This window comes from Cervus elaphus, chromosome 5 (genome assembly GCF_910594005.1).
Source record: "Cervus elaphus chromosome 5, mCerEla1.1, whole genome shotgun sequence".
NCBI classification, from domain to species: Eukaryota; Metazoa; Chordata; class Mammalia; order Artiodactyla; family Cervidae; genus Cervus; species Cervus elaphus.
In genome coordinates, this window is record NC_057819.1 from 5,489,040 (window position 1) to 5,514,514 (window position 25,475).

Consider the following 25,475-nt stretch of genomic DNA (forward strand, 5'->3'; position numbering starts at 1 on the left):
GGAGAAGCACCTGAAATACGCAGTGCTGCAGAATATTCTTTGGAGCAGGTTTCCTCAGCTGTTCTTCCCATTCCCTCCCACTTTGCTCTTTGATCAAGAAATCATCACCTATTCTTTAACATAATAGACAAAACTAAATATCATGATGTTAAACAAATCAGGGCAATAGGACGAAGCCCTGTGTTGTTCTGTCTGCACGTGTCCTCTGCCCAGCCTGGAGAGGGACGTGTATGGAGGCTGGTATAGCTGTACCTGCTGGTGACCAGCTGCTTTCTTTTTTTCTACCAAAGTTCCACAGAGGAGATGTAAATTTAAACATCTGTGTTGGTCCTTAGCTGTGAGGACATTTCCTGATCCACAAGGAACTACAGACCTCTATGCTTGTCTGGATTATTTGATTTAACTTTGTATTATAAAACCTTCAAACGTATACATACACACGGAGAGAAAATAGTATAATAAATCCCCTTATATTGATTGCCCAGCTATCAACATTTTGCTAATATTATTTCATCTATTTTCATAAATACACACATATACTTACTTTTCCCCTCTGATGGAATATTTTTAAAGCAAACAGTAGACACCATGTTATTTTATCTGTAAGTAGTTCCATATGTACTTCTAGCAGATGAAAAGTTTTTAAAGTACAGATGTTGTCTCATGTCACACCTAGTGAGACTAAATACAGTTCCTTTATTTCTTCTGCTTATCTTGAAAGCAGATGGGCTGACACAACTAAAGGTCTGTGGGTCGAGAGTTCCTCTCTCCACTGTCACTAACTCACTTCCTCTCACTGGGCCAGGGCCACATCATTTATAAAGTTAGGAGGGCTCTTCTGTTTCCCAAATCTTGATACTTTCTGAGAATAGTTAGTGGATTTAGCCAAACTTAACCTGTTTGAAAGCAGTGGGAAAGAATAGATGGGCTCTTAAAGCCCCATTTGGATCATGCACTGTTAATAATCAGAATAGTAATATTTTCAGTAAATGAGAACACATCCATCATTTGTACGTTGAAGTTTATACATCGAAGTACACTGAGGCCCTACTTTTAGAAAATTTGCAAGAGAAAAGGCTGCAAAAATTCACTGTTAAAATGCTGTTTAAGTTTCAGCAGAATTCTGTTAGTCTCATCCTGTTCCACACCTTTTTTGGTCTTTGCTGGTAATGGTTAGCAACAGAGGCAAAAATGTATTGAGCACTTACTGTCTCCTAGGCACTTGTTCTACTCATAAGCAAGACTCCTTGGCCTTCACCACAGGTCTTTGCAGTAGCTCTTTTTTTTTTTCCCCCCATTTATTTTTATTAGTTGGAGGCTAATTACTTTACAATATTGTAGTGGTTTTTGTCATACATTGACCTGAATCAGCCATGGATTTACATGTGTTCCCCATCCCGGAACTGGAGGAATCAACCTGCCTGACTTCAGACTATACTACAAAGCCACAGTCATCAAGACAGTATGGTACTGGCACAAAGACAGAAATATAGATCAATGGAACAGAATAGAAAGCCCAGAGATAAATCCATGAACCTATGGACACGTTATCTTTGACAAAGGAGGCAAGAATATACAATGCAGTAGCTCTTATTATTCCCATGCAGGGACTGTTCCTAATACATAGTGGAGGCTTACTGTGAGGATATATAAATCCATGGAGTAGCCCTCATAGTCAACAAAAGAGTTCAAACTACAGTATTTAGGTGTGACCTCAAATACAAAAAAAAAAAAAAAAAGAATGATCTCAGTTCATTTCCAAGGCAATCCATTCAGCATCACAGTAATCCAAGTCTATATTCCAGCCACTGATGCCAAAGCAGCTGAAGTCAACTGGTTCTATGAAGATCTACAACACCTTCTAGAACTAACACCACCAAAAAAAGATGTCCTTTTCATCATAGGGGATTGGAATGCAAAAGCAGGAAGTCAAGAGATACTCAGAATAACAGGCAAGTTTGACCTTGGAGTACAAAATGAATCAGGGCAAAGGTTAACAGAGTTTTGTCCAGAGAACAGGGTGGGCATAACAAATACCCTTTTCCAACAACACAAGAAATAGCTCTACACATGGACATTTCCAGATGTACATATCAAAATCAGATTGGTTATGTTCTTTGCAGCCAAATATGGAGAACCTCCATACAGTTAGTAAAAACAAGATCTGGAGCTGACCAAGGCTCAGATCATGAGCTCCTTATTGAAAAATTCAGGCTTAAATTGGAAAAAGTACAGTAAACCGCTGGGCCATTCAGATATGACCTAACTCAAATCACTTATGATTATATTGTGGAGGTGATGAATTAGATTCAAGAGATTAGATCTGGTAGACATAGTACCTGAATAACTATGGATGGAGGTTCATAACATTGTACAGGAAACAGTGACCAAAGCCATCCCAAAGAAAAACAAATGCAAGAAGGCAAAATGAGGAGGCTTTACAAATAGCTGAAGAAAGAAAGTGAAAGGCAAGGGAGAAAGGGAAGGATATACCCAACTGAAAGCAGAGTTCCAGAGAATAGCAAAGAGAGATGAGAAGGCTTTCTTAAATGAACAATGCAAAGAAATAGAGGAATACAAAATAATGGGAAAGACTAGAGATTTCTTCAAGAAAATTGGAGATTTCAAGGGAACATTTTGTGCAAGGATGGGCATGATAAAGGACAGAAGTGGTAAGGACTTAACAGAAGCTAAAGAGATTAAGAAGAGGTGGCAGGAATACATCAGTTCAGATCAGTTCAGTTCAGTCGCTCAGTCATGTCCGACTCTTTGCGACCCCATGAATTGCAGCACGCCAGACCTCCCTGTCCTTCACCAACTCCCGGAGTTGACTCAAACTCATGCCCATCGAGTCAGCGATGCCATCCAGCCATCTCATCCTCTGTCGTCCCCTTCTCCTCCTGCCCCCAATCCCTCCCAGCACCAGGGTCTTTTCCAATGAGTCAGTTCTTCGCATGAGGTGGCCAAAGTATTGGAGTTTCAGCTTCAGCATCAGTCCTTCCAATGAACACCCAGGACTGATCTCCTTCAGGATGGACTGGTTGGATCTCCTTGCAGTCCAAGGGACTCTCAAGAGTCTTCTCCAACACCACAGTTCAAAAGCATCAATTCTTCGGCTTTTTTTATAGTCCAGCTCTCACATCCATACATGACCACTGGAAAAACCATAGCCTTGACTAGACGGACCTTTGTTGGCAAAGTAATGTCTCTACTTTTTAATATGCTGGCTAGGTTGGTCATAACTTTCCTTCCAAGGAGTAAGCGTCTTTTAATTTCATGGCTACAATTACCATCTGCAGTGATTTTGGAGCCCAAAAAAATAAAGTCTGACACTGTTTCCACTGTCTCCCCATCTATTTCCCATGAGGTGATGGGACCAGATGCCATGATCTTAGTTTTCTGAATGTTAAGCTTTAAGCCAACTTTTTCACTCTCCTCTTTCACTTTCATCAAGAGGCTTTTTAGTTCCTCTTCACTCTCTGCCATGAGGGTGGTGTCATCTGCATATCTGAGGTTATTGATATTTCTCCCTGCAGTCTTGATTCTGGCTTGTGCTTCTTCCAGCCCAGTGTTTCTCATGATGTACTCTGCATATAAGTTAAATAAGCAGGGTGACAATATACGGCCTTGACCTACTCCTTTTCTTATTTGGAACCAGTCTGTTGTTCCATGTCCAGTTCTAACTGTTGCTTCCTGACCTGCATACAGGTTTCTCAAGAGGCAGGTCAGGTGGTCTGGTATTCCCATGTCTTTCAGAATTTTCCACAGTTTATTGTGATCCACACAGTCAAAGGCTTTGGCATAGTCAATAAAGCAGAGATAGATGTTTTTCTGGAACTCTCTTGCTTTTTCGATGATCCAGCAGATATTGGCAATTTGATCTCTGGTTCCTCTGTCTTTTCTAAAACCAGCTTGAACATCTGGAAGTTTTTGGTTCACGTATTGCTGAAGCCTGGCTTGGAGAATTTTGAGCATTACTTTACTAGCATGTGATATGAGTGCAATTGTGTGGTAGTTTGAGCATTCTTTGGGATTGCCTTTCTTAGGGATTGGAGTGAAAACTGACCTTTTCCAATCCTGTGGCCACTGCTGAGTTCTCCAAATTTGCTGGCATATTGAGTACAGCACTTTCACAGCATCATCTTTCAGGATTTGAAATAGCTCAATTGGAATTCTATCACATCTACTAGCTTGGTTCGTAGTGATGCTTTCTAAGGCCCACTTGACTTTACGTTCCAGGATGTCTGGCTCTAGGTGAGTGATCACACCATTGTGATTATCTGGGTCATGAAGATCTTTTTTGTACAGTTCTTCTGTGTATTCTTGCCACCACTTCTTAATATCTTCTGCTTCTGTTAGGTCCATACCATTTCTGTCCTTTATCGAACCCATCTTTCCCTTGATATCTCTAATTTTCTTGAAGAGAGCGCTAGTCTTTCCCATTCTGTTGTTTTCCTCTATTTCGTTGCATTGATCACTGAGGAAGGCTTTCTTATCTCTCCTGGCTATTCTTTGGAACTCTGCATTCAAATGGGAATATCTTTCCTTTTCTCCTTTGCTTTTTGCTTCTTTTCTTCTCACAGCTATTTGTAAGGCCGCCTCAGACAACCATTTTTGCCTGTTTGCATTTCTTTTCTATGGGGATGGTCTTGATCCCTGTCTGCTGTACAATGTCACGAACCTCCGTCCATAGTTCATCAGGCTCTCTGTCTATCAGATCTAGTCCCTTAAATCTATTTCCCACTTCCACTGTATAGTCATAAGGGATTTGATTTAGGTCATACCTGAATGGTCTAGTGGTTTTCCCTACTTTCTTCAGTTTAAGTCTGAATTTGGCAATAAGGAGTTCATGATCTGAGCCACAGTCAGCTCCCGGTCTTGTTTTTGCTGACTGTATAGAGCTTGTCCATCTTTGGCTGCAAAGAATATAATCAATCTGATTTCAGTGTTGACCATCGGTGTTGACCATCTGGTTAGAAGTGTACAAAACAGGTCTTAATGACCCAAATAACCACAATGGTGTGATCACTCACCTAGAACTGGACATCCTGGAGTGTGAAGTCAAGTGGGCTTTAGGAAGCATCACTATGAACAAAGCTAGTGGAGGTGATGGAATTCTAGCTGAGCTATTTCAAATCCTAAAGGATGATGCTATGAAAGTGCTTCACTCAATATGTTAGCAAATTGGGAAAACTCAGCAGTGGCCACAGGACTGGAAAAGGTAGTTTTCATTCCAATCCCAAAGAAAAGCAATGCCAGAGAATGTTCAAATTACCGAACAATTGTGCTCATATCACGTGCTAGCAAAGTTATACTCAAAATCCTTCAAGTTAGGCTTCAACAGTACATGAACTGAGAACTTCGAGATGTACAAGCTGGGTTTCAAAGAGGCAGAGGAACCAGAGATCAAATTGCCAAGATTCACTGGATCATGGAGAAAGCAAGAGAATTCCAGAAAAATATCTACTTCTGCTTCATTGACAACACTAAAGTCTTTGATTGTGGGGATCATGAAAAACTGTGGAAAATTCTTCAAGAGATGAGAATACCAGACCACCTTACCTGTCTCCTGAGAAACCTGTATGCTGGTCAAGAAGCAATAGTTAGAACCAGACATGGAACAACTGACTGGTTCAAAGTTGGGAAAGGAATATGACAAGGCTGTATATTGTCACTCTGCTTATTTAATTTCTGTGCAGAGTATATCATGTGAAATGCTGGACTGGATGAATCACAAGCTGAAATTAAGATTGCTGGGAGAAATATCAACCTCAGATATGCAGATGATACCAGTCTAATGGCAGAAAGTGAAGAGGAACAAAAGAGCCTTTTGATGAGGGTGAAAGAGGAGAGTGAAAAAGCTGGCTTGAAACTCAACATTCAGAAAACTAAGATCATGGCATCCGGTCCCATCACTTCATGGCAAATAGAAGGGGAAAAAGTGGAAGCAGTGAAAGATTTTGTTTTCTTGGGCTCCAAAATCACTGTGGATGGTAACTGCAGCCATGAAATTAAAAGACGCTTTCTGCTTGGAAGGAAAGTATGACAAACCTAGAGAGCGTATTAAAAAGCAGAGACATCGCTTTGTTGCCAAAGTACATATAGTCAAAGCTACAACTTTTCCAGTGGTCATGTACGGATGTGAGAGTTGGGCTATAAAGACTTGAACGCCGAAGAACTGATGCTTTTGCATTATGGTGCTGGAGAACTCTCGAGTCCCTTCGACAGCAGGGAGATCAGAGCAGTCAATCCTAAAGAAGCTCCAATACTTGGGCCACCTGATGCGAAAAGCCAACTCCTTGAAAAAGACCCTGTTGCTGGGAAAGATTGAAGGCAAAAGGAGAAGGGGATGAAAGAGGATGAGATGGTTAGGTAGCATCACTGACTCAGTGGACATGAATTTGAGCAAACTCTGGGAGATAGTGGAGGACAGAGGAGCCTGGGGTGCTGCAGTCCATGGGGTCTGTGAAGAGTTGGACACGATTTAGTGAGTGAACAGCAACAATAAATCCGTAACCATGTGTCCTTTCTCCCTACGCCTTGTGAGAACTGGGCTTTGTGAGGATCTTCTGCCCCACTAATCTTCATTTAATTCCCCTCCCTGCAGCACGTTGTCACCTAGTGCGCCCCCGCTGACAGGCCCTCTGTAAGTCTTCATCTGAGTGACAGCCCTGGAAGATCAAGCTGTGGTCTCGAAAGGGAAGGAGGATCTACAGATTATGTCCTCAGCATGTACAGTCACTCTGCTGGCAGCTCTCAGGGCCGCTTTTATGTTGCCTCAACAAAGAGATGGGCTGCCAAGATGTGTAATGTTCCGTTCAGAATGCTCCAGGCTGGCAGTGGCGGGGATAGGGCAGACACAAGACAGAAGAAAAAATGCCCACCTCAGCCGGCCTGTCTCCTCTTACCCTTAGCTGTGTCTGGCAGTCTTTGTTTGAGAATCTTCCTGTGTTCTTTATGGACTCTTGGAGGTGTCAGCCGAGGAGAGAGGCGGAGGAAAGGGGAGTGTGGGCAAGCTGGCTGGAGGTCAGATCATTTTGCCATAACCAGCAGGCAGTTTCTTTCACAAATCATTGAGCCCTGGGTAGCCATTATCATCCCAACTGCTCCCTATTAACTAGCCAGACTCTTGAGGCCCTGAGAGTAAGAGAAACGGAATTCCTTTTCTTTGAACTCTCACTCTCTGAGTGCTGCTCATAGTGTGTTTGCGTAGCATGCATCATTAGCAAAGCTTATTGATATACACTGCTGTGTTTCTCATACTGTTTCTTTGAGATTATTGTAACCTGGCCTTGTTAATAAGAAAACAAAAAACACCAAAAAGTTTTCAGTTTAAAAAAAAAAACAACATAACAAAGGCTCAGAGACATAAATTTGCAGTCTCAAAGATATCAATTGAATGAGATGGGAGCCAGGCTTGTAAAATGGGACTTCTGACTTAAAGTCCTGTGCCTTTTCCATTATAGCATGCTTTTCCAGATACTTAACCAGCTTCCTATAGGATGGGGTACAGTGGGGAGGATAGGGTTCTAGCCAGGTGACCTGTTCTTTGGTGGTAGGAGGCACACAAAACACCTGAGCTTCCTCTGTTGCCTTCTCTGAAGGTCCCATGCTGCTCGCTTCCTCTTACCATCATCTTAGCGACCAATTAGTGACCATATTGCCTTAAAAATCATTGCCGTGAAATCCAAAATCTGTGGGGAAACAATCATTGTAAAGGCATCACTGTGAGGGGAAGTCTGAGAAGGTTAAGAGGACACTCCACCACTCTCCCCAGCTCCGGCTCCGTACTCACAGCAGGGCAGGCATCCTGCCACTTGCTTCTCCTCATGCAAAGCTGAGGAGAGAGGGAGTAAATGGTGCATTTCCACTAAGGATACCTGGAAAGTTGAAACCTTACAAGTTTCCTCTTTAGGTAAAAGCAGGTTAGGGATCCAGGCCATATTCAGGCCTTCAGAACTGAAATGTTTCTGTCACTAGTAATTTTTTTTTTTAATTTTTTTTTCAGTATTTTTTTCCTTTTTAAAAATTTATTTATTTATTTATTTTCCTTTATTTTTATTAGTTGGAAGCTAATTACTTTACAATATTGTAGTGGTTTTTGCCATACATTGACATGAATCAGCCATGGATTTACGTGTGTTCCCCATCCTGATCCCCCCTCCCACCTCCCTCTCCATCCCATCCCTCTGGGTCTTCCCAGTGCACCAGCCCTGAGCACTTGTCTCATGCATCCAACCTTGGGCTGGTGATCTGTTTCACCCTTGATAGCATACTTGTTTCAAGGGTATTCTCTCAGAACATCCCACCCTTGCCTTCTCCCACAGAGTCCAAAGGTCTGTTCTGTACACCTGTGTCTCTTTTTCTGTTTTGCATATAGGGTTATCGTTACCATCTTTTTAAATTCCATATATATGCGTTAGTATACTGTATTGGTTCACTAGTAATTTTTCACCACTAGAAGGGTTTCAGGTGATTCTGAGGTAATGTGTTTTGGGCATCTTAGAGTTTCTAACCTTGAAACAGTCTTTGAAAATCTGTTCTTTCCAGCTGGGACACCAGTGACATACCTGATCCAGGGGAGTGACCAGACCTAATCTGCTCCAATTGGAGCAGAGTTTCAGAAATATTTGATTAATTTTTAAACCAAGGATTATGCATTCATCATAGAAAAATCCAATAAAATACAGCAAAATTCCACCACTCCAAAATTGCTACTGTTAACATTTTTAAAAATGTATACTGTATGTATAAGTGTAAACATATATCTATACACACACATGCCTGAACCCTATTAATGTTTTTATTAAGGATACTATTTTGCCCATATAACCCCTTTGCTCAGTCACTTCAGTTGTGTATGCTCTTTGTGACCCCGTGGACTGTAGCCTGCCAGGCTCCTCTGTCCATGGGATTCTCCAGGCAAGATTACTCAAGTGGGTTGCCATGCCCTCCTCCAGGGGATCTTCCCAATCCAGGGATCAAACCCACATCTCCTGCATTACAGGAGGATTCTTTACTGCTGAGCCACTGGGGAAGCCCATATAACCACTTAATACATTTTATTTTTTCCCATGTCAATATATAAATTTCTACTTCACCATTTTTAATGGTGCCATGTTATTCCATCATATAGAGTACCATAATTTGCTTATTTTAAATGGAAATATTTAGCTTGTACAAGGAAATACACAGAAGAATTACCATAGTTTGTTTAATCTCTACCACCTTGAGAATTCCCTTCCCTGGAAGCATATAGTAATTTCAGTAACTAATATTTGAATTTCACTTTATAGTTTACAGTGAGCTTGCACATACATTATTTCATTTGATCCTCACTACTATCCTAAGGTTGGTATCAAGATTATCATTTTCCTCAATTTATGGATGAACTGAAAAAATTCTCAAAGAGGTTAATGATTTATCCAGTGTCCTGAATCCAGTTAATGTCATATGGATGACTCGCTCCAGAGACAGGCACGACTCCTGGGGCAGGACAGACCTCCGCTGCAGAGAGTCAGGACCAAAGGAGTGGCCCTGGCATGCCCCTCTCTCCCCCACGCCCTGCTCACTTCAGCTTGTATTATGTGTGTTGACAGTATTTGTTTCATGACTGTCTCCCTTATGACCCTGTGTGCTTTCTGAGCGCAGACTTGTGTCTTCATTTCTCTCTCTGTGTGTTGCCCACCACAAGGCTTGGTACACACTAAATGTTCAGTTAATATTTGCTGGGTTAGTGTGTAAGTGAGTGAAGGAAGGAAGGAAGGAAAGAAAGATGTAAAGATAAATTGCAGAGGCTGGATTTTGATAGCTTGCTTTCTCGATGCCTCTGTTTTCAATTCAGACATTTCAGTGAGAACCCATCTTGGTGTTTTTGAGTTTTTATACTTCTGCAGGTTTTGGTCACCAGTACAAAGTTCACACATTGATGCATAGAAAAGCATATTCAAAACCAAGGGCAGAGAGAAACCTGTTTGCATACTAGATCCTTTTGCCTTTTCTGTGTCTCCCACCCAGCCCCAACTGGAATGAACCAGGCTGTCCTTAAAGGCTCTTCCCAAGTTCCTTTTATGATATCCCTCATTTGCAACTGCTTTATATTTATGATATATCTCATTTTGAACTGCTTGTAAAAACAACTGCTTGGCTTAGCAGCTATAGCATAGTTTATGAGAGCTATTTGAAATGCAATTATTGTTGACTGTAAAAGCTGGGTAGCAAAATTAGAAGAAATTTTGAAACAAAAATCATTCAAATTCCATCACCTAACAAGGCAACTGTTTTTATCTTTTCATAATCCCCTTGAAGTCTTGTCCATGCGCACACATTCATTTTCCTCATCATTGTTACAAGGGAGCATGCAGCATTGTTCTTTGCTTTTTCCACTTAACATTATTGCAAGAACCTGTTTTTCCCTGTTTTTCTGCGTAGTCTTTGTAATAATCTTTTTAATGACTGCATAATCCCCTATTGAGTTGATGTACTGAAATGTACTTATACAACCCCCAGTGTTTGCCATTGAAGATGTTTCTGATCTTCCACTAATCCATAATCCTGCAGTGAAGACTGTCAGGCGTAGAACTTCTGAGGATTTCCTTAGAAGACACTCCCCTGAGCAGGACTGCAGGGCCTGAGCAGCACCGGGAGTGAGGCTGTCTCGCCACTCCTCCAGAGACTGTTCCCATTTATGTCCAGCAGTTGATGGGTTTACTAGTTTCAGGGCCACCTTGCTGGTACAGGGTGTTGTTTAAATTTTTTGTTTGCTAATTTAGTAGAAGTAAAATGATACTTCAGAGTTGCTTTATTTTACATTTCTTTGATTATTAAAAGAAATTAACATTTTCCCCTATGGTTACTCTTTATATTTCCTTGGATATGAGTTGTCTGCCTATTTCAGTAAATTAAGGTCTTGATTTTTTTTTTAATCAAACCCAGTTAAATCTTTACACACAATAGCTATTGAATTTTTTGTATATGATTTATATATTTCCCAGTATTGTGTTTGCCTCTTAATTTTAGGCATCTATTTGTAGTATAAAACTTACTATTTTTGTAACCAAATCTGTCAGTGTTTTTTGTGTGTATGTGTGTTTTTTTTTTTTTTTTCTGTTGCTTTGAAGCTTAGAAAGCTATTCCCCCTCTGGAAAGCTGATAAATATTTAATTCTACCTTCTGTTATTTTAAATTCTTTAATTCATCTGGATTGTATTGGAGTATAAATTGAGTTGCAAATTACATTTTATTGCTAATCAGTCATTCCAACCCTTTTCTTTTGTGCTCTTTCTCAGGAATCATACACCAGATGAAAGGTGATTATGACACTGCGCTGAAACTCCACAAGACCCACTTGTGCATCGCCCAGGAGCTGAGCGACTACGCCGCCCAGGGCCGCGCCTATGGAAATATGGGCAATGCCTACAATGCTCTGGGCATGTACGACCAGGCGGTCAAGTACCACCGGCAGGAGCTACAGATCTCCATGGAAGTGAACGACCGTGCCTCGCAGGCGTCCACGCACGGGAACCTCGCTGTGGCCTACCAGGCCCTGGGCGCCCACGACCGCGCCCTGCAGCACTATCAGAACCACTTGAACATCGCCCGGGAGCTGCGAGACATCCAGAGCGAGGCGAGGGCTCTCAGCAACCTGGGCAACTTCCACTGCTCTCGAGGGGAGTACGTCCAGGCTGCCCCCTATTACGAACAGTACCTCCGACTTGCTCCTGACCTTCAAGACATGGAGGGAGAAGGAAAGGTCTGCCACAACCTCGGCTACGCCCATTACTGCCTTGGAAATTACCAGGAGGCAGTAAAGTACTATGAGCAGGATCTGGCCCTGGCCAAAGACCTTCATGACAAATTGAGTCAAGCAAAAGCTTACTGCAACTTGGGCTTAGCGTTCAAGGCTCTGCTGAATTTCAGCAAAGCTGAAGAGTGTCAAAAGTACCTACTGTCCCTAGCCCAGTCCCTGAATAATTCCCAGGCTAAATTTAGAGCCCTGGGGAACCTGGGCGATATATTTATCTGTAAAAAAGATATCAATGGTGCAATAAAATTCTATGAGCAGCAGCTGGGCTTGGCTCACCACGTGAAGGACAGGAGACTGGAGGCCAGTGCCTATGCAGCCCTGGGCACCGCATACCGAATGATCCAGAAACACGACAAGGCCTTGGGTTATCACACACAGGAGCTGGAGGTATATCAGGAGCTGAGTGACCTGCCGGGAGAGTGCAGAGCTCATGGGCACCTGGCCGCAGTCTACATGGCCCTGGGGAAGTACACAATGGCTTTCAAGTGTTACGAAGAGCAGCTGGACCTAGGGCAGAAGCTGAAGGACCCCAGTCTCGAAGCCCAGGTCTATGGCAACATGGGCATCACAAAAATGAACATGAACGTGATGGAAGAAGCCATCGGCTACTTCGAGCAGCAGCTGGCCATGCTGCAGCAGCTGAGTGGGAACGAGTCTGTGCTCGACAGGGGCCGGGCCTACGGCAACCTGGGGGATTGCTACGAGGCCCTGGGCGACTACGAGGAAGCTATCAAGTACTATGAACAGTACTTATCTGTTGCCCAGAGTCTGAATCGAATGCAAGACCAAGCCAAGGCTTACCGAGGCCTGGGAAATGGACACAGGTAAAAACGACAGAGGACAAGTGTGGTTAGCAAACCTGCACCAGGGGCAGCTGTTGTGTCCACATGGCAGCCCACTGACCGCAGAGCAGCTCCGTACACTGCTCATTGGCTTCCTCCGGTGATCCTGTGAGTGTAGCCGGGGTGTTTCTACCCTTGCGTCACGGAGGAAGAAACTAAGGCCCAGAGTGTATGTCCAAGATTACACAGCTTAAAAGGGACAGCTGAGAGTTTAATGCAGGACTCTCTGACTCCAAATGCAGTGCCTTTTTGACTATATCACAATGAGCAGACTAAAAGAGAAAACAGGAAGGTGAAAGATGAATGAATTGATCTAACTTATCTTTTCTGATTTCCCCTCACATTATATGAATGTGTTCATTAATATAACATCTCTACCCACTGGTTACTTGGACCCCATATTATTGCTTTTAGGGAAAGCCACCTCAAAAGATGGGGAGTGAACGAGCATATACTATCATCATGCTAGGCACTTTGTGTAGATATCTTGTTTAATATTTATTGTAGTTGTGTATTAGTCTACATTTGTCATCATTGGCTACGGGATATGGGATTTATCAGCGTCCAGAAACTGAAGCTCAGGGAAGGGAATCCATGTGTCCTACACAACTGGTTTGGTCTGCTGCCGGAGTCCACGCCCTTCTCCCTCTTACTGTGTCATCTCTCAGCAGCACAACAAGACCCACTGTCGACCAAGGCGCTGCTTTCCTCCTGGGTGTGGGGAACCCAAGAGGGTGTCTGTGTCTGCAGAATATATGGCCTCTCCAGACAGGCAGGGGATTAGGGCTCCTGGAGAGGAGGAAGGGCAAGGGTCAGACTAAATCATCACCCACAGAGTGCTCTGAGAAGCTCAGGGTGAAAGATTTATCGCCATTGTAAAGTGATTTCAAAAACATAGTCTGTGCGGTAGTGGAAATTGGGAAGCCCAAAGAACCAAACAGTTCACTTGCTATCATTGTGCCTATTAATATATTTTATGTTTCCTCTGGGGTGTATATCCCATTGAATCTCAGGCTCTTGGGAAGGTCACTAAGGGATGACTCTTGAATTGCTTTCCAGATTATGAAATTCCCCTGCATCTCACTCTAAGGGCACATGATAGATTTTAGCTAGAAGAGGAGTTAAGAGCTTCTATAGTAAGTGACAGTGACAAATGCTTTTCATTTTCTCAGGGGCTTTAGCATGTCTGCACCTGCACAAAATAATATCATTGCTTTTCTGTCTACATCCCCACAGGGCAATGGGGAGCTTGCAGCAAGCCCTGGTGTGCTTTGAAAAGAGGCTTGTGGTCGCCCACGAGCTCGGGGAGGCCTTTAATAAAGCCCAGGCCTACGGTGAGCTGGGAAGTCTGCACAGCCAATTAGGGAATTATGAACAAGCCATTTCCTGCCTTGAACGCCAGCTGAACATTGCTAGAGAGATGAAGGACCGAGCTCTGGAAAGTGACGCAGCCTGTGGCCTGGGGGGTGTGTACCAGCAGATGGGGGAGTACGATACAGCCCTGCAGTACCACCAGCTGGATCTGCAGATTGCCGAGGAGACCAACAACCCCACGTGCCAGGGCCGGGCCTACGGGAACCTGGGCCTGACCTACGAGTCCCTGGGCACCTTTGAGAGAGCTGTGGTCTATCAGGAACAGCACTTGAGCATCGCTGCACAGATGAACGACTTGGTGGCCAAGACGGTGTCTTACAGCAGCCTCGGAAGGACGCATCATGCTCTGCAGAACTACTCCCAGGCAGTCATGTACTTGCAGGAAGGTAAGTGGAAAGGTCTGTGCAGCTTCTCGGTCTACTCTGAGACTGAGCTCACAGTCTGCCCAGGAGGAAATGCACTCATGTGAGTGACCACCTTGACCTGGAGTGAGGATTCAGAGGCTACATCATCAATTCAACTCCAAAACCATGGTGTCCTCCCGTGGGTGCTCCTTGAGAGTTCACAGTTCTTTCCGCTCTCCTGGATGCATCACCCAGCTTGTCTCACTATGCTAGCCAGCTGTCCAGGGGGCTGACACCCTCCTTGCCTTTCAGAACCCTCCACTGAATGAAAAACACCTTCTCCACAAGATGAAGTTAGATCTAAGCACGTACAGGTTAATGCTCTGCATCAGGAGATGCGCAGTGGTTCCGAGCCCGTTGTCTGCTAGACAATACCTGAGCTGCATCAGCACTGTGCAGAAGTCCATTTCAAGGTGGTGCCAGGGTGTAATCCAGTAGCATCCGTCTGAGGGTCGCTCAAGCCGTCAGCCAGGTTTCCCGGCATTGGTTACCCCCGGGGCTGGGCTGGAGCCACAGTGCGGTCGCTTCCGGCCGGCCCGGAAAGTGCCTGCTTCCCTCACTTCCCTGGCTCTGTTCCCTCTCTGGTAGAGACTCCGTGTGGCTACCTGCACATAGGTGAGCCTGCAGTGCTTCCTCCCTCACCACGCAGAAGCCCTGCGGCAGTGTGTTTGCCCTCCACTCCGGAAACCCTCCTGGAAAGCACTTCTCACAGGGCCATGGTGTGTTACCACCTGGGAGGGGGCACAGCAGACACAGTGTTCTTGGCTCTTGAGTAAAAGGAAAGGGGTACTGATTTCCAGCAAAAATGCTCATGTGTGGTTTCCAGAAAACTTCCCATACATAGTTTATCTAATTGGATTTAATTCTCTTAGTAACCCTGAGAGGTGTATCTTTTCATTCTCATTGGCAGCTAAGTGACCTGAGGCTCAGAGTGCAGTGGCTTGATCCTGACCTCATGGTCAGTCAGTGGTGGCGTGGGGCTCAGCCCAGGTTTCTTGATCCCAGGAACAGCACAAGACTCCACGCAGCCCCCTAGAACAGAGCCAGGCTGGCGCAGTCGCGTCCACGATCACTCCTGAGCCCCAGCTGGGAGGCAGCACATGGAGTGGAGAACGGGCCAGTGGCTGATGGTCAGGGTGGTCCTCTGCACAGACCAGGTCTTGCCCTGGCCTGCCCAGGCTGAGAGGTTACTGGGAGGCTGAAAGCCACTCCCCAGACATAATTTGACTCCCACTCAATGGGAGCTCTGCCTCAATGCGTGAAATATGAGAGTTGGCTTTTGGTTTCCTGAAACTAGACTGTGGTAAAATTCTAACAGACTGGGGGCAGTTTTCAGTTGAATATGTGAAAACTATTAAACTCAGACCTAGCGTATGACAACCTTTCAGCTGTGTTCTTTGGTTTTTTCTGAAATATTATTTCCATGAAGCAGCTGCTTTGCCTGAGATATTGTAACATAATTCTATATTTATGGAAGGCTGTTTTTTTTTTATTGTTGTAATTTTAAGTCTTGCAGAGATCTAAATTCTTATTGTGGCGTCTCCACGGTGTCTTTTTAGTGGATGTGATCTACCCCAGAGCCTGATGTTCCCCTTGGGCCCATCCAGACGCCTCTTCACATGAGTTGTTATAGGTGCAGGACCCCTACTGGGCATTTTCTGAGTGCTTTGAGTTGGGTCTTCAGACTTGCAGAGAGGGAACAGTTCAGTTGGAAACCACTTTAGTTCTCTTTCCTGACTTTCAGAAGGGGCTGTGCACTAGCATCACACCGCCCATGTGTAATAGAATCTCATAGGTGGGCCTGGTCAGAGTCCTTTGAACAAGCTCTGTGGGTCGTATAGTTACCCTTGATTGAAACCACTGGTCTTATCCAGTTTTTTCTCTTTTTGCAAATAAAGCAAGGGAGCTAGAGCCAACTCGGCTCCAGGAGAGCCGGATGGCTGGGTCAGATCCTCAGAGCAGAAGCAGGTGGAAACTGGGACAGCACAGATGTCGTGGCTGCCGTGTTTGCTCTTCACTGTTGAACCTCTGACCATGGGGCCAGCGAGGGTCCCCACTATGGGATCCAGCGGGGAGCATGGTCAAGTCGCTGCTTGCACAGAGCATACCTTCTGGAGGGCTGCCAGAGGGACTTCCAGCTCGGAGGCCCAGGCCCAGCAAGGAGAGCAATCCTGAAGAGTGAATAGAGTTAGCTGGTTGGAGGTTAAACAACAGCCTCCTCCTGGTTTTCACCCAAGAACCATTTCTTCTATTTCTGTTCCTACTCTATGAAGTATTTTAAAATGTGAATAATTTTCAAGTACATATTGTTTTTGTTACCCAGTGACATGATTTAAATGTAAAATGCTGTTGCTAAGTTTTCTGAGTTATGTGCGTTTTGAGATACATGATATTTTATGGAACTTGAACCCGAGTCTCACTTTTATTAGCTTCTCAGCTGACTCGATTCTTTTCCAGAAGTCTGAAACTGAGTGGGCCCAGCATGCTCAGAGGTAGGTTCCCATTCACCCTGAATTAGATTATAAAGAGGAAGTCCTTCCTTGTGTGTACAGTTGTAGCATGGGGGCCTTCCTGCCGTCTCGGCACAAGCTGACTTCTCAGTACAGAGAGCAGGGTAACGAGGGCAGAGTGATGCTGAGAACTGCTTAGTGACCCACACAATAAAAGGTTGCCTTCAGATTTGACTCGCTCAAAGCCCTGGAGGTTGCCAGTGTCCTGAAATCCAGAAGCTTGCTGTGAGTAAGTGACCCAAACTGCCGGTGCCTATCCGAAGGCCAGTAGAATGAGGATAGTCTCATCTAAAGCTTTTGACTCACAAAAGCACTTGTTCTGCATCCCCACTGAGGCACATCAAAGTCTCAGCCTTAAAGGAAAAGCAGATCGGATGTGAAATGTGTCAGTGGCATCAGTAACAGAAGGCAGGGTCAGGCAGTGCGAGCATTCTGCTTCCAGGACATCTGATGTGTCTCCCGTCGATGCTGGTTGGATGCTGTGCACAGGTGATAGGAGAGATCTGAGCTGGGCTTCTGTACTTGATTGTGGAGCTGTCAGAAACACTACTGCCAGCCAGAGAATTGGGTTCGATACATTTATAGGCCTGGGGTTTTCATTCGCAAAGCTAGGGATTTCACAGTGGGGAAGGCAGCCAGTTGGGTTCTATTTGCTTCGGTGTTTCTGCCTGCCCTGCAAGCCGGTCTCCTGCTGATAGCCATCGCCTGAGCTTTTGCAGGGGCATCTTGGAGTGACCTGGAAAGGTTGCTGCTAACACAGAATTTGCAAAGAATGCTTACTCTGACTTGGCCGAGTCTGCTTGTGTCCTGCATTTTATCTCACTGTGTTGCTGACAATCTTTATATCCACCTGAGGCAGAATTACCCTCTAGAACTCCTTGGCAGGGTGGAATTGTCTGTCTTCTATACATCCTCAAGATTTCTCTCTCTGAATTCAGGTTTAAGGTTAGCAGAGCAGCTGGGCCGAAGAGAAGATGAAGCCAAAATTCGCCATGGTCTTGGCCTCTCCCTCTGGGCGAGCGGGAATCTGGAGGAGGCCCAACATCAGGTGAGCAGGAGAACCCTTTTCTGAGTAGATTTTGTTTCTAGAAGCATGGAAGATCTTGAGATTACTATCCTAACAGTGATGACATTTATCAGAAGGTGTTGACTTGTGCTCTTGAGATGAGGCACAAGATATCCAGCCTTTATCAGCCCAGACACGTTGAACCATAGTAAAGACTTGTTCACTTGTGTGATAGATTTCTCAATAATTTCTTTGGAATTCTTGTATTATGTGCTGCTGTTCCTCATAAAACCTTAATATGACATTACATACATTTTTTGACAGAAGTAATCCAAGAATTTGTAATTATTGGATTTACTGTCTTTGTAGGTTTCTAATTATATCATTAGATGCCTCTTTCCCTTCTCCCTCTCCCTCTCTTTCTCTCTCTCTCTCTCTCTCTCTCTCTCACACACACACACACACACACACACACACACAGAGTTCATGTTTCTGCATATGTTCAACCAAGAGTTGAAGAGAAATGTTCTCTCAGGCTGACTCTGGAAATTAGAAAGATCCCTGGAGTCGTCTCTAGTCAAAGATCCCTCTGTTGGGTTGCAAGAGTTGTGAGATGGCTTCAAAAATCACGTGCTCAGCCGCTGAGGCAGCCGTTAGCATGGAGGGCGCTGTGCTAGCAAAGGGGCCCAGGATTGGTGAATCCAGGCTCCCATCAGAGGTGCTGCTGGGATTGAGGACATGATGTGCCTGAACTTGTGCCATAGCATCCTGGGATGTTACGGCATTTTACAATTTAAAGAATTAATCCTCTGGTTTCCTGGTTTCAGATATTAAAGTTTTTATTGATACAGTGATTTATAGTTTTCAAAGTACTTTCACTGACTGAGTGTATTCCTCAGTGACCCTGTGAGCTAGAGTGATAGCCATCCCTTTATAGATAAGAAGCCGAGGCTCCGAATCTTGCTGAAAGTCCCCCAGCAAATTCGTGGCAGGGTCACGAGGGAGTACGTTCCTCTCTCCTGGTCTCAGTCCCTTAGTCTTAGAATGCTGTTCTTTACATTTGCATGAATTTAAATTTTGATACTGTTTCCACCTATAGGTATCGGAGAAAAGCCTCATGGTCCCGGAGAAAAGGGACCTATAGGTCACGGAGAAAAGCCATGAGAGCAGCAGGACAGTGTCTCCTCAGGAGCACTGCGTGTCTGGTGTCAGGGCGTCCATGTGCGTGGACACGGTTCTCGGAGCACGGCTGTGCGGAGCAACATCTGGTTCAGAACAGCCTGCACAAAGCCCCCTCCTCCTCCTGAGAGCACAGCTGTCCTCACAGCTCACCCTCTCCCCCCACGCCCCCTGCCTCAGGCGTCTCCAGCCTGCCCCCCCCACCCCCCACCCGCTCCCATCCCAGCCCTTCTGCACTGTGAGGCGTGGGGTGGTGAATTACAGTGGCTTGATGACAAGAGCAGAGGCTTTTCGTTTGTTTTAATCAAAATCAGGACTTGATTGCATTAATAGCTGATCTTTTTTCACAACTTTCAGACTATGAGTCTATTACCCCTGTCTTTTAGATGCCCTTGTCTGTCAAAAATTGATTACACAAACTGTAATTTACCAAGTATGATCAAACTGATGCCTTTTCAGGTCTGGAAATGGAGACTCTGAAAACAACTTTTCCATGGTATACCAAGATGTGAGCAGCAGTGGTCTCTAGTCGGGGAACGGCTGTCCTGTAGTTTCTGGCAGATGGATAATGTTGTCTTCCCTCCCTTGCAGCTCTACCGGGCATCAGCCTTGTTTGAGACAATCCGACACGAAGCGCAGCTGAGCACGGACTACAAGCTCTCCCTCTTCGACCTGCAGACGTCCTCCTACCAGGCCTTGCAGCGAGTACTCGTCAGCCTCGGTGAGAGCGAGCAGTGGGGTTTCCACCCCGAGTGTGCACCCCATGTCTGAGTCGTTTAGTGAGCACCGTGATGAAATACAATTTGTTGTCATGGCAGAACTGAAGCCACAACCACAGCCTTGCCTTCAAAAATTTATTCATACATCCAACAAATGTTGTGCCATGTGCTGGTCAAGAAGGCCCAGCTCCTGACCTCTGGAAGCTCTTAGTTTGTCAGCAGATGAAAGTTGGGGGTCCAGTAGGGTGTGATTTGGTTGTGGAAACAAAGAGGCTTGGCAGGCAGACGCAGGAGCCAGAGGAGGTGCCCTGGAGACAGGGTACCTGAAGCAGGTGCTCCCACCAGGTTCCCTCTGCCCACGGTACGTGGGGGCAGGCGCCTGAGAAGTCACTGGCCTCTTCCCTGGTTCATTGCCACACATCCTTTAATGCTGCCGTCTAGTAAACATGTGTACTGTCTGCCCCGTGGCCGTGACACTGTCAGTGACAACTCTCCCGGGCCGGGGTGCCCCTTACCTGGCCTAACTGTGGCAGCCACCTGATTCCAGCTCTGCCTCTCCTCAGGCCTGCCCGTCTCTGCGGACCATTTCCCGCAGCCCAGAAGCTGGGTTAAGTAGGTGTCCGCTGGAATTAACAATGTCTTTGAAGTTGGTTGTTAAGGCCTCACCAATAACCTATCCTTAGCTTTATATATATATGAATGCTCAAACTTCCCCTTAAAAATGTGTCTATTAACTGTGCTCATTGCCTGGGATTGCAATTTATTATCTGTTATAATCACAGTGTTAAGTCTGTCTAGCACTTTGGGGCCAGTTTTCCAGTGTGTACAGAAATCGTCCCTGCTGTTCCAGCTAATAACTTAATAGAGGAAGAGGAGACATTTGCATACACACATGTAAATCCCCGCTTGTCTGCTGATACACGGCCTGCAGGAAGTGGGGCATCCTCGCAGTGCTGTTGGAGTTGAGGCATCTGGTCTCCTGCCTCTGCCCACTCTCTCTTCGGACCTTCGTTCTAGCAGCTCTTCCGTTTGTACATTTACGATTGCAAGTAAATCCTCTGCATTGTATTTCTTCTAACAATCTTCATTTGAAAGGATGTTGCTGTGTCTTTTGTGCTCTCATTATTGTGCATTAGCTTTTAAACTAGATTACAGACTAGTTTCTTAGACAAAGTGGGTTTAGAGGTTGGATCAAAAGACTGAGGAAAAACTGGAAAGAGAAAAGCAATTTCAAAGAATTAGAGACCTCGGAGGTTTGAACCCTTTGCCTGTGGGAACTAGAAGAGACAAGAAGCAAGTTTATGGGACACCAGAATGGAATAAGGTATAAGCTCCAGCGATTATAATGTCACTTACATATGCACCGTGCTTTGAATGCTGCCTACCAGGCATCTCCATGTGTAGGGCCTCATTTAGTTGTTGAGATAGGCAGGACAGCTGTCAGGAGTCCTTGTTTCAAGTGACGGAGGAAAAGGCACTCTAGCAGATGGACCAGCATGTGTAAGAACACAGAGGTATAATTTGGTGTGAAATGTGGCAACGGGACTGGTCAATGTGATGCACGGAGGAGCTACATCAAGGAGAAATAGAAAGATGGTCAGAAGCCATGTCCCAGAGGGATCAGCTGTCACGACCAAATCAGAACCAAGCTGAGCAGGAAAGTGAGAGGGTAACCAGAGAGCAGAACATCAGGTTCAGTAAGCCAAGGGGATGGGGTCAGAAGCCAGAAGGCCTGGAGCAGCTTGGGTTGAGGAGGGAGAGTAGGCAAGGCTAGGATGGATGCTGTCAGCAGCTCTCCTGAGGTAGCTGCCAGACAGGGAAGCCCAGCAGCTTTCAGGAGTGCGGGATCTGAACCCGGGGGCTTTGAGAAGCGTGGTCACTGCATGCGGCCTCTGAGGCAGTCTGACTGAGAGTCTGCCACGTGTTGGCGTGCAGAGGCCATGGGGCTTCCGCCTGCCCAGGGTCTCTGGACCTGGAGGCCCTCTCTGATAAGCACACTCCCTGTGGACTCCCAGCCTATCCCTTTGTCTCCTAGGCCATCATGATGAAGCTCTGGCCGTGGCGGAAAGAGGACGGACAAGGGCGTTTGCAGATCTCCTGGTAGAACGACAAACAGGACAGCAGGACTCTGACCCCTACTCCCCGGTCACTGTTGATCAGATCTTAGAGATGGTTAACGGCCAGAGGGGACTAGTGCTTTACTACTCCCTGGCGGCGGGCTACCTCTACAGCTGGCTGCTGGCTCCTGGGGCAGGTAAGATCTCTTTCCTTGGGAACAGGGCAATTAAAACAGCAGACTGTGAAAGTCTAATGAACAGAGGTGGGAGAGGTGCATTACCATAGATCAGATCCAGGAGCTAATGTTGGCTTTCAGTGAAACGTCAACCTCAGTGGGTAGCTGGTGGTGGGGCATTCAATTAATAAGACAGCCCAGCTTTTTCATTCCCCCAAGAAATCACAGCTTCTCGCTGGTGAATGTGGAAGCATTTATCAAGGAAGACTAAGAACAGGAGGATTAATGTCACCAGCAGCCCTATTTTTAGGCAACTGTTGTTCACTAGCTAATAAAGCGATAACTGTTAAGTCCTAATGAGTTCTTTCTCGATATGATTTAATAATTGTGACCCTTTGTTGTGGTCCAGTTAAAGAGACTGAAATGGTGATGGCAACTCTTATCACAGTATATCAATGAAGTCTCATGCTTGAAATTTCCGAGTTTAGCAAAACCCATTTTTAACCAGTTCATTTGTTAATCTGTTTCAGAAATAAAAATCCACTTTGATTAAATCAGGATTAAATGTTCAGGCTTCACTAAGTACAGAACCACTAATTAGCTGTTAGGGCCATATTTTTTGCATAATAAAATGCTGATGGTTTTACCATGTTGGAGACACACCAGATCCAATTAGAGTTTATTGACTGGGGAAGTGGATCTTATAATTGGGAATCTTGAAGAATGGGCTTCTTGGATATCTGTAAGCCAGTTTCAAAAAGTTCAACTGCCAAGGCGAACTGACAAGCTTTTCTTGATTACCTCTCTATCCCTTTAATTTAAAAAATGATTGCTGGATGGTAGCTCTGAGGTACTTCTTGGGTTCTGATTACATTCTGAGAATGCCTATACATTCCATGCCTCAGCAGGATTACTCTTTGTAATTTTCCCCTTAATCCCACATTTCCATAGGCTTCCCATAAAGAACATTCTTGCCTCTGACCTTTATATGCTAATGGTTTTGAGTTGTGATGTCTGTGGTGACTTGGTGAGTGTCAGACACAGTGGGCTGAATCTCTGTATCCCAGCCCCCGGCGGGCCCTGGTGCTCAGGAGGATACAGCTGATGATGGAGGCATCGAGCACGTTCTCTCTCTCCGTGGTGGTTATGTTTTGGGGACATGATTTGACAGGTGGCATATCCAAATCCCTGTAATAATGAGTCATGTATAATGAGGCTCCTATTGTTTCTCTTTCCGTTTCTCTTTGCTCTTAATTAGACTCTGAAGCTTTCACTGGGGCTTTAATCCAATCAGAGAGGACCAGCATTTTCTAGGGCTGACACACCTCATTACCATTTGAGAATATGTCCTGTGTTTATTGCCAGAAAACCACTGCAGACTGCCTCGGTTTCATACAGCCATCATTTTTTGCTCCTTTAATCCATTAATGACCATTGACCAGTTGGTCTTATTTAAAGATGGTTTAAAATGTTTTTATCTGGCCTTAATGCTGTGTATTTATTTTGCTTTGCTTTTGTGAAAGGTCTATATTTGGCTAGCTACAGTTTTTGTCAGGAGTTCAGCTTCTGGGGAGAATATACCTTTGGCATGCGCACGCACCATTCCTCAAAGGGAACTTTCCCTGGTTGCTGCTTCTGAGATGCATCTGTTTTAAAATATGTGAACTAGCTATCAGTCCCGGAGCTTCTGAATATATATCATCAAAAGCAAAAGTCCTGTCTTGAATTCCGTGTTTTCATGCACCAAACCTGATAGTGAAAATTGTAAAAATGGTACCGATTAGAATTCTGAAAGACCTAGGATTTCTTCCCATGATTTGGAGGACAACACGCTTGTCATCTTTGACCTTTTGGTCACGTAGCTTTGACCTTGTTGCCCCTTGCCCTCCACCTTCCCTTCCCCCTATACCCCTGTCAGATGTAATGTTGGTTGTGCTTGTCTTATTTTAGGAATTCTGAAGTTTCATGAACACTACCTGGGAGACACCACGGTAGAAAACTCCAGTGACTTCCAGACAGGCAGCAGCACAGCCCTTCCATCAGCCGCGAGCTCGGCCCTGGAGCAGCACGTTGCCAGCGTGCGGGAGGCCCTGGGTGTGGACTCCTGCTACTCGAGGTAAGGAGGGCGGCGCTCCTGGGCCTGCCTTCAGGGACGGGGGTTTCCGTTTGTCTCTTCCTTTACAAACATCTTACTTGCAGAAATCTTCTGAAATCCACACACTTGTGCTCAGTCTCTTCACAGTTGCTGTAGCAGAAGCCAATATGTGTCTCTGGAGTACAAACCCCTTAGCAGATTGTCTTTATTCTTTTCAGTAATTTCCTTTCAGACAGGGAAGGGCCTCATCAGACATGCCCATTTTCTAAGATGGGTTTGTAGAATGTTTAAACATAAACATGACTTTGAATTTAATATATTAGCTAATTAAAATTGAGATGCTTCTTTGGTTATAAACAGATTCATAATGAGTTTGTACTACAACTGAACGCCTGTTTGAGAATTTATCACCAGTGACAGGATCTGTGCGTTGGGAGGCTGAGGTGAAGGAAGTTGAACTTCCAATATCAAGGATAGGGAAGAAAAGTGCTGTTTTTTGCAAATATTGTAGAAGTTATATACTCATGGAAATGTTTAATCATAATTGACTATTTTATATATAGAAATATATGTATATATAAAAATATATATTTTATATATAGAAAGTAATTTCCATAAGGACCCTGTTTCTGGGAAGATGGAAGGAAGCAAGTCCCTGAGAGCTGGGTCATAGCCAGATTTCCCAGACGTCTCAGTCCTCCGTCCTGTGATTAACAAATGTTGAGAAGATCTGTGTCAGAGAATCTGCTGTGTGAGCTGGTGTCAGGTCCCTGGGACATCTGCTTTCCTCTTGAATGATTTTATTTGTAATCATGAAAATCCTAAGATGTGGCAGTGATTTCTTTAGAGATAGGTGCTTAACTCAGACTCCCGAGTGTACGGTAGTCATTGCCAGCAGCTGGATTGATCTTTGGGTATTTATCAGGTCTGAGATGAGCTCTTAGACAAAAAATAACCATTGGAAAAAGAACTGTCAAGGCCAGAAGGGGCCCTGGTGGTCATCAAGGCCAGCTCATTATTTGACGGAAGCCGCCACGGAATGGGACTTGCTGACAGTGAGTTAGTGTCAGGGCTAGGATCAAAACAATCTCGATCTCAGCCACACTCCCGGGCCAGTACTGGTTCTGTTTTTAATTATCAAAATTAATATCATACTTGAGACAATAGCCGAAGCATGTAAAAATGTCATCTCTAGCTTCTGTGTGTGGGAAGCACAAGCAGGCGTCAGCCACACGCGCACACTGCCGCTCGGTTTCTCCCCCGGCTGCCCTGCATCCTGGAGCATCCCTGTCCTTGATGCTGGCACA

The 25,475-nt window shown here is 45.0% G+C and overlaps 1 protein-coding gene across 9 annotated transcripts in view; it reads left to right on the plus strand.

Moving 5' to 3' along the window:
- TTC28 (tetratricopeptide repeat domain 28) overlaps nt 1-25,475 on the plus strand; it is a 575,247-nt gene that overhangs the window by 469,080 nt on the left and 80,692 nt on the right. For all 9 annotated transcript variants that reach the window (XM_043901459.1, XM_043901460.1, XM_043901461.1 and 6 more), the window contains 6 exons: nt 11,289-12,630; nt 13,885-14,408; nt 17,875-17,984; nt 19,713-19,842; nt 21,876-22,094; nt 24,024-24,189. In XM_043901459.1, coding sequence (XP_043757394.1) covers nt 11,289-12,630; nt 13,885-14,408; nt 17,875-17,984; nt 19,713-19,842; nt 21,876-22,094; nt 24,024-24,189 — 2,491 coding nt within the window. The remainder of the gene's footprint in view (nt 1-11,288; nt 12,631-13,884; nt 14,409-17,874; nt 17,985-19,712; nt 19,843-21,875; nt 22,095-24,023; nt 24,190-25,475) is intronic.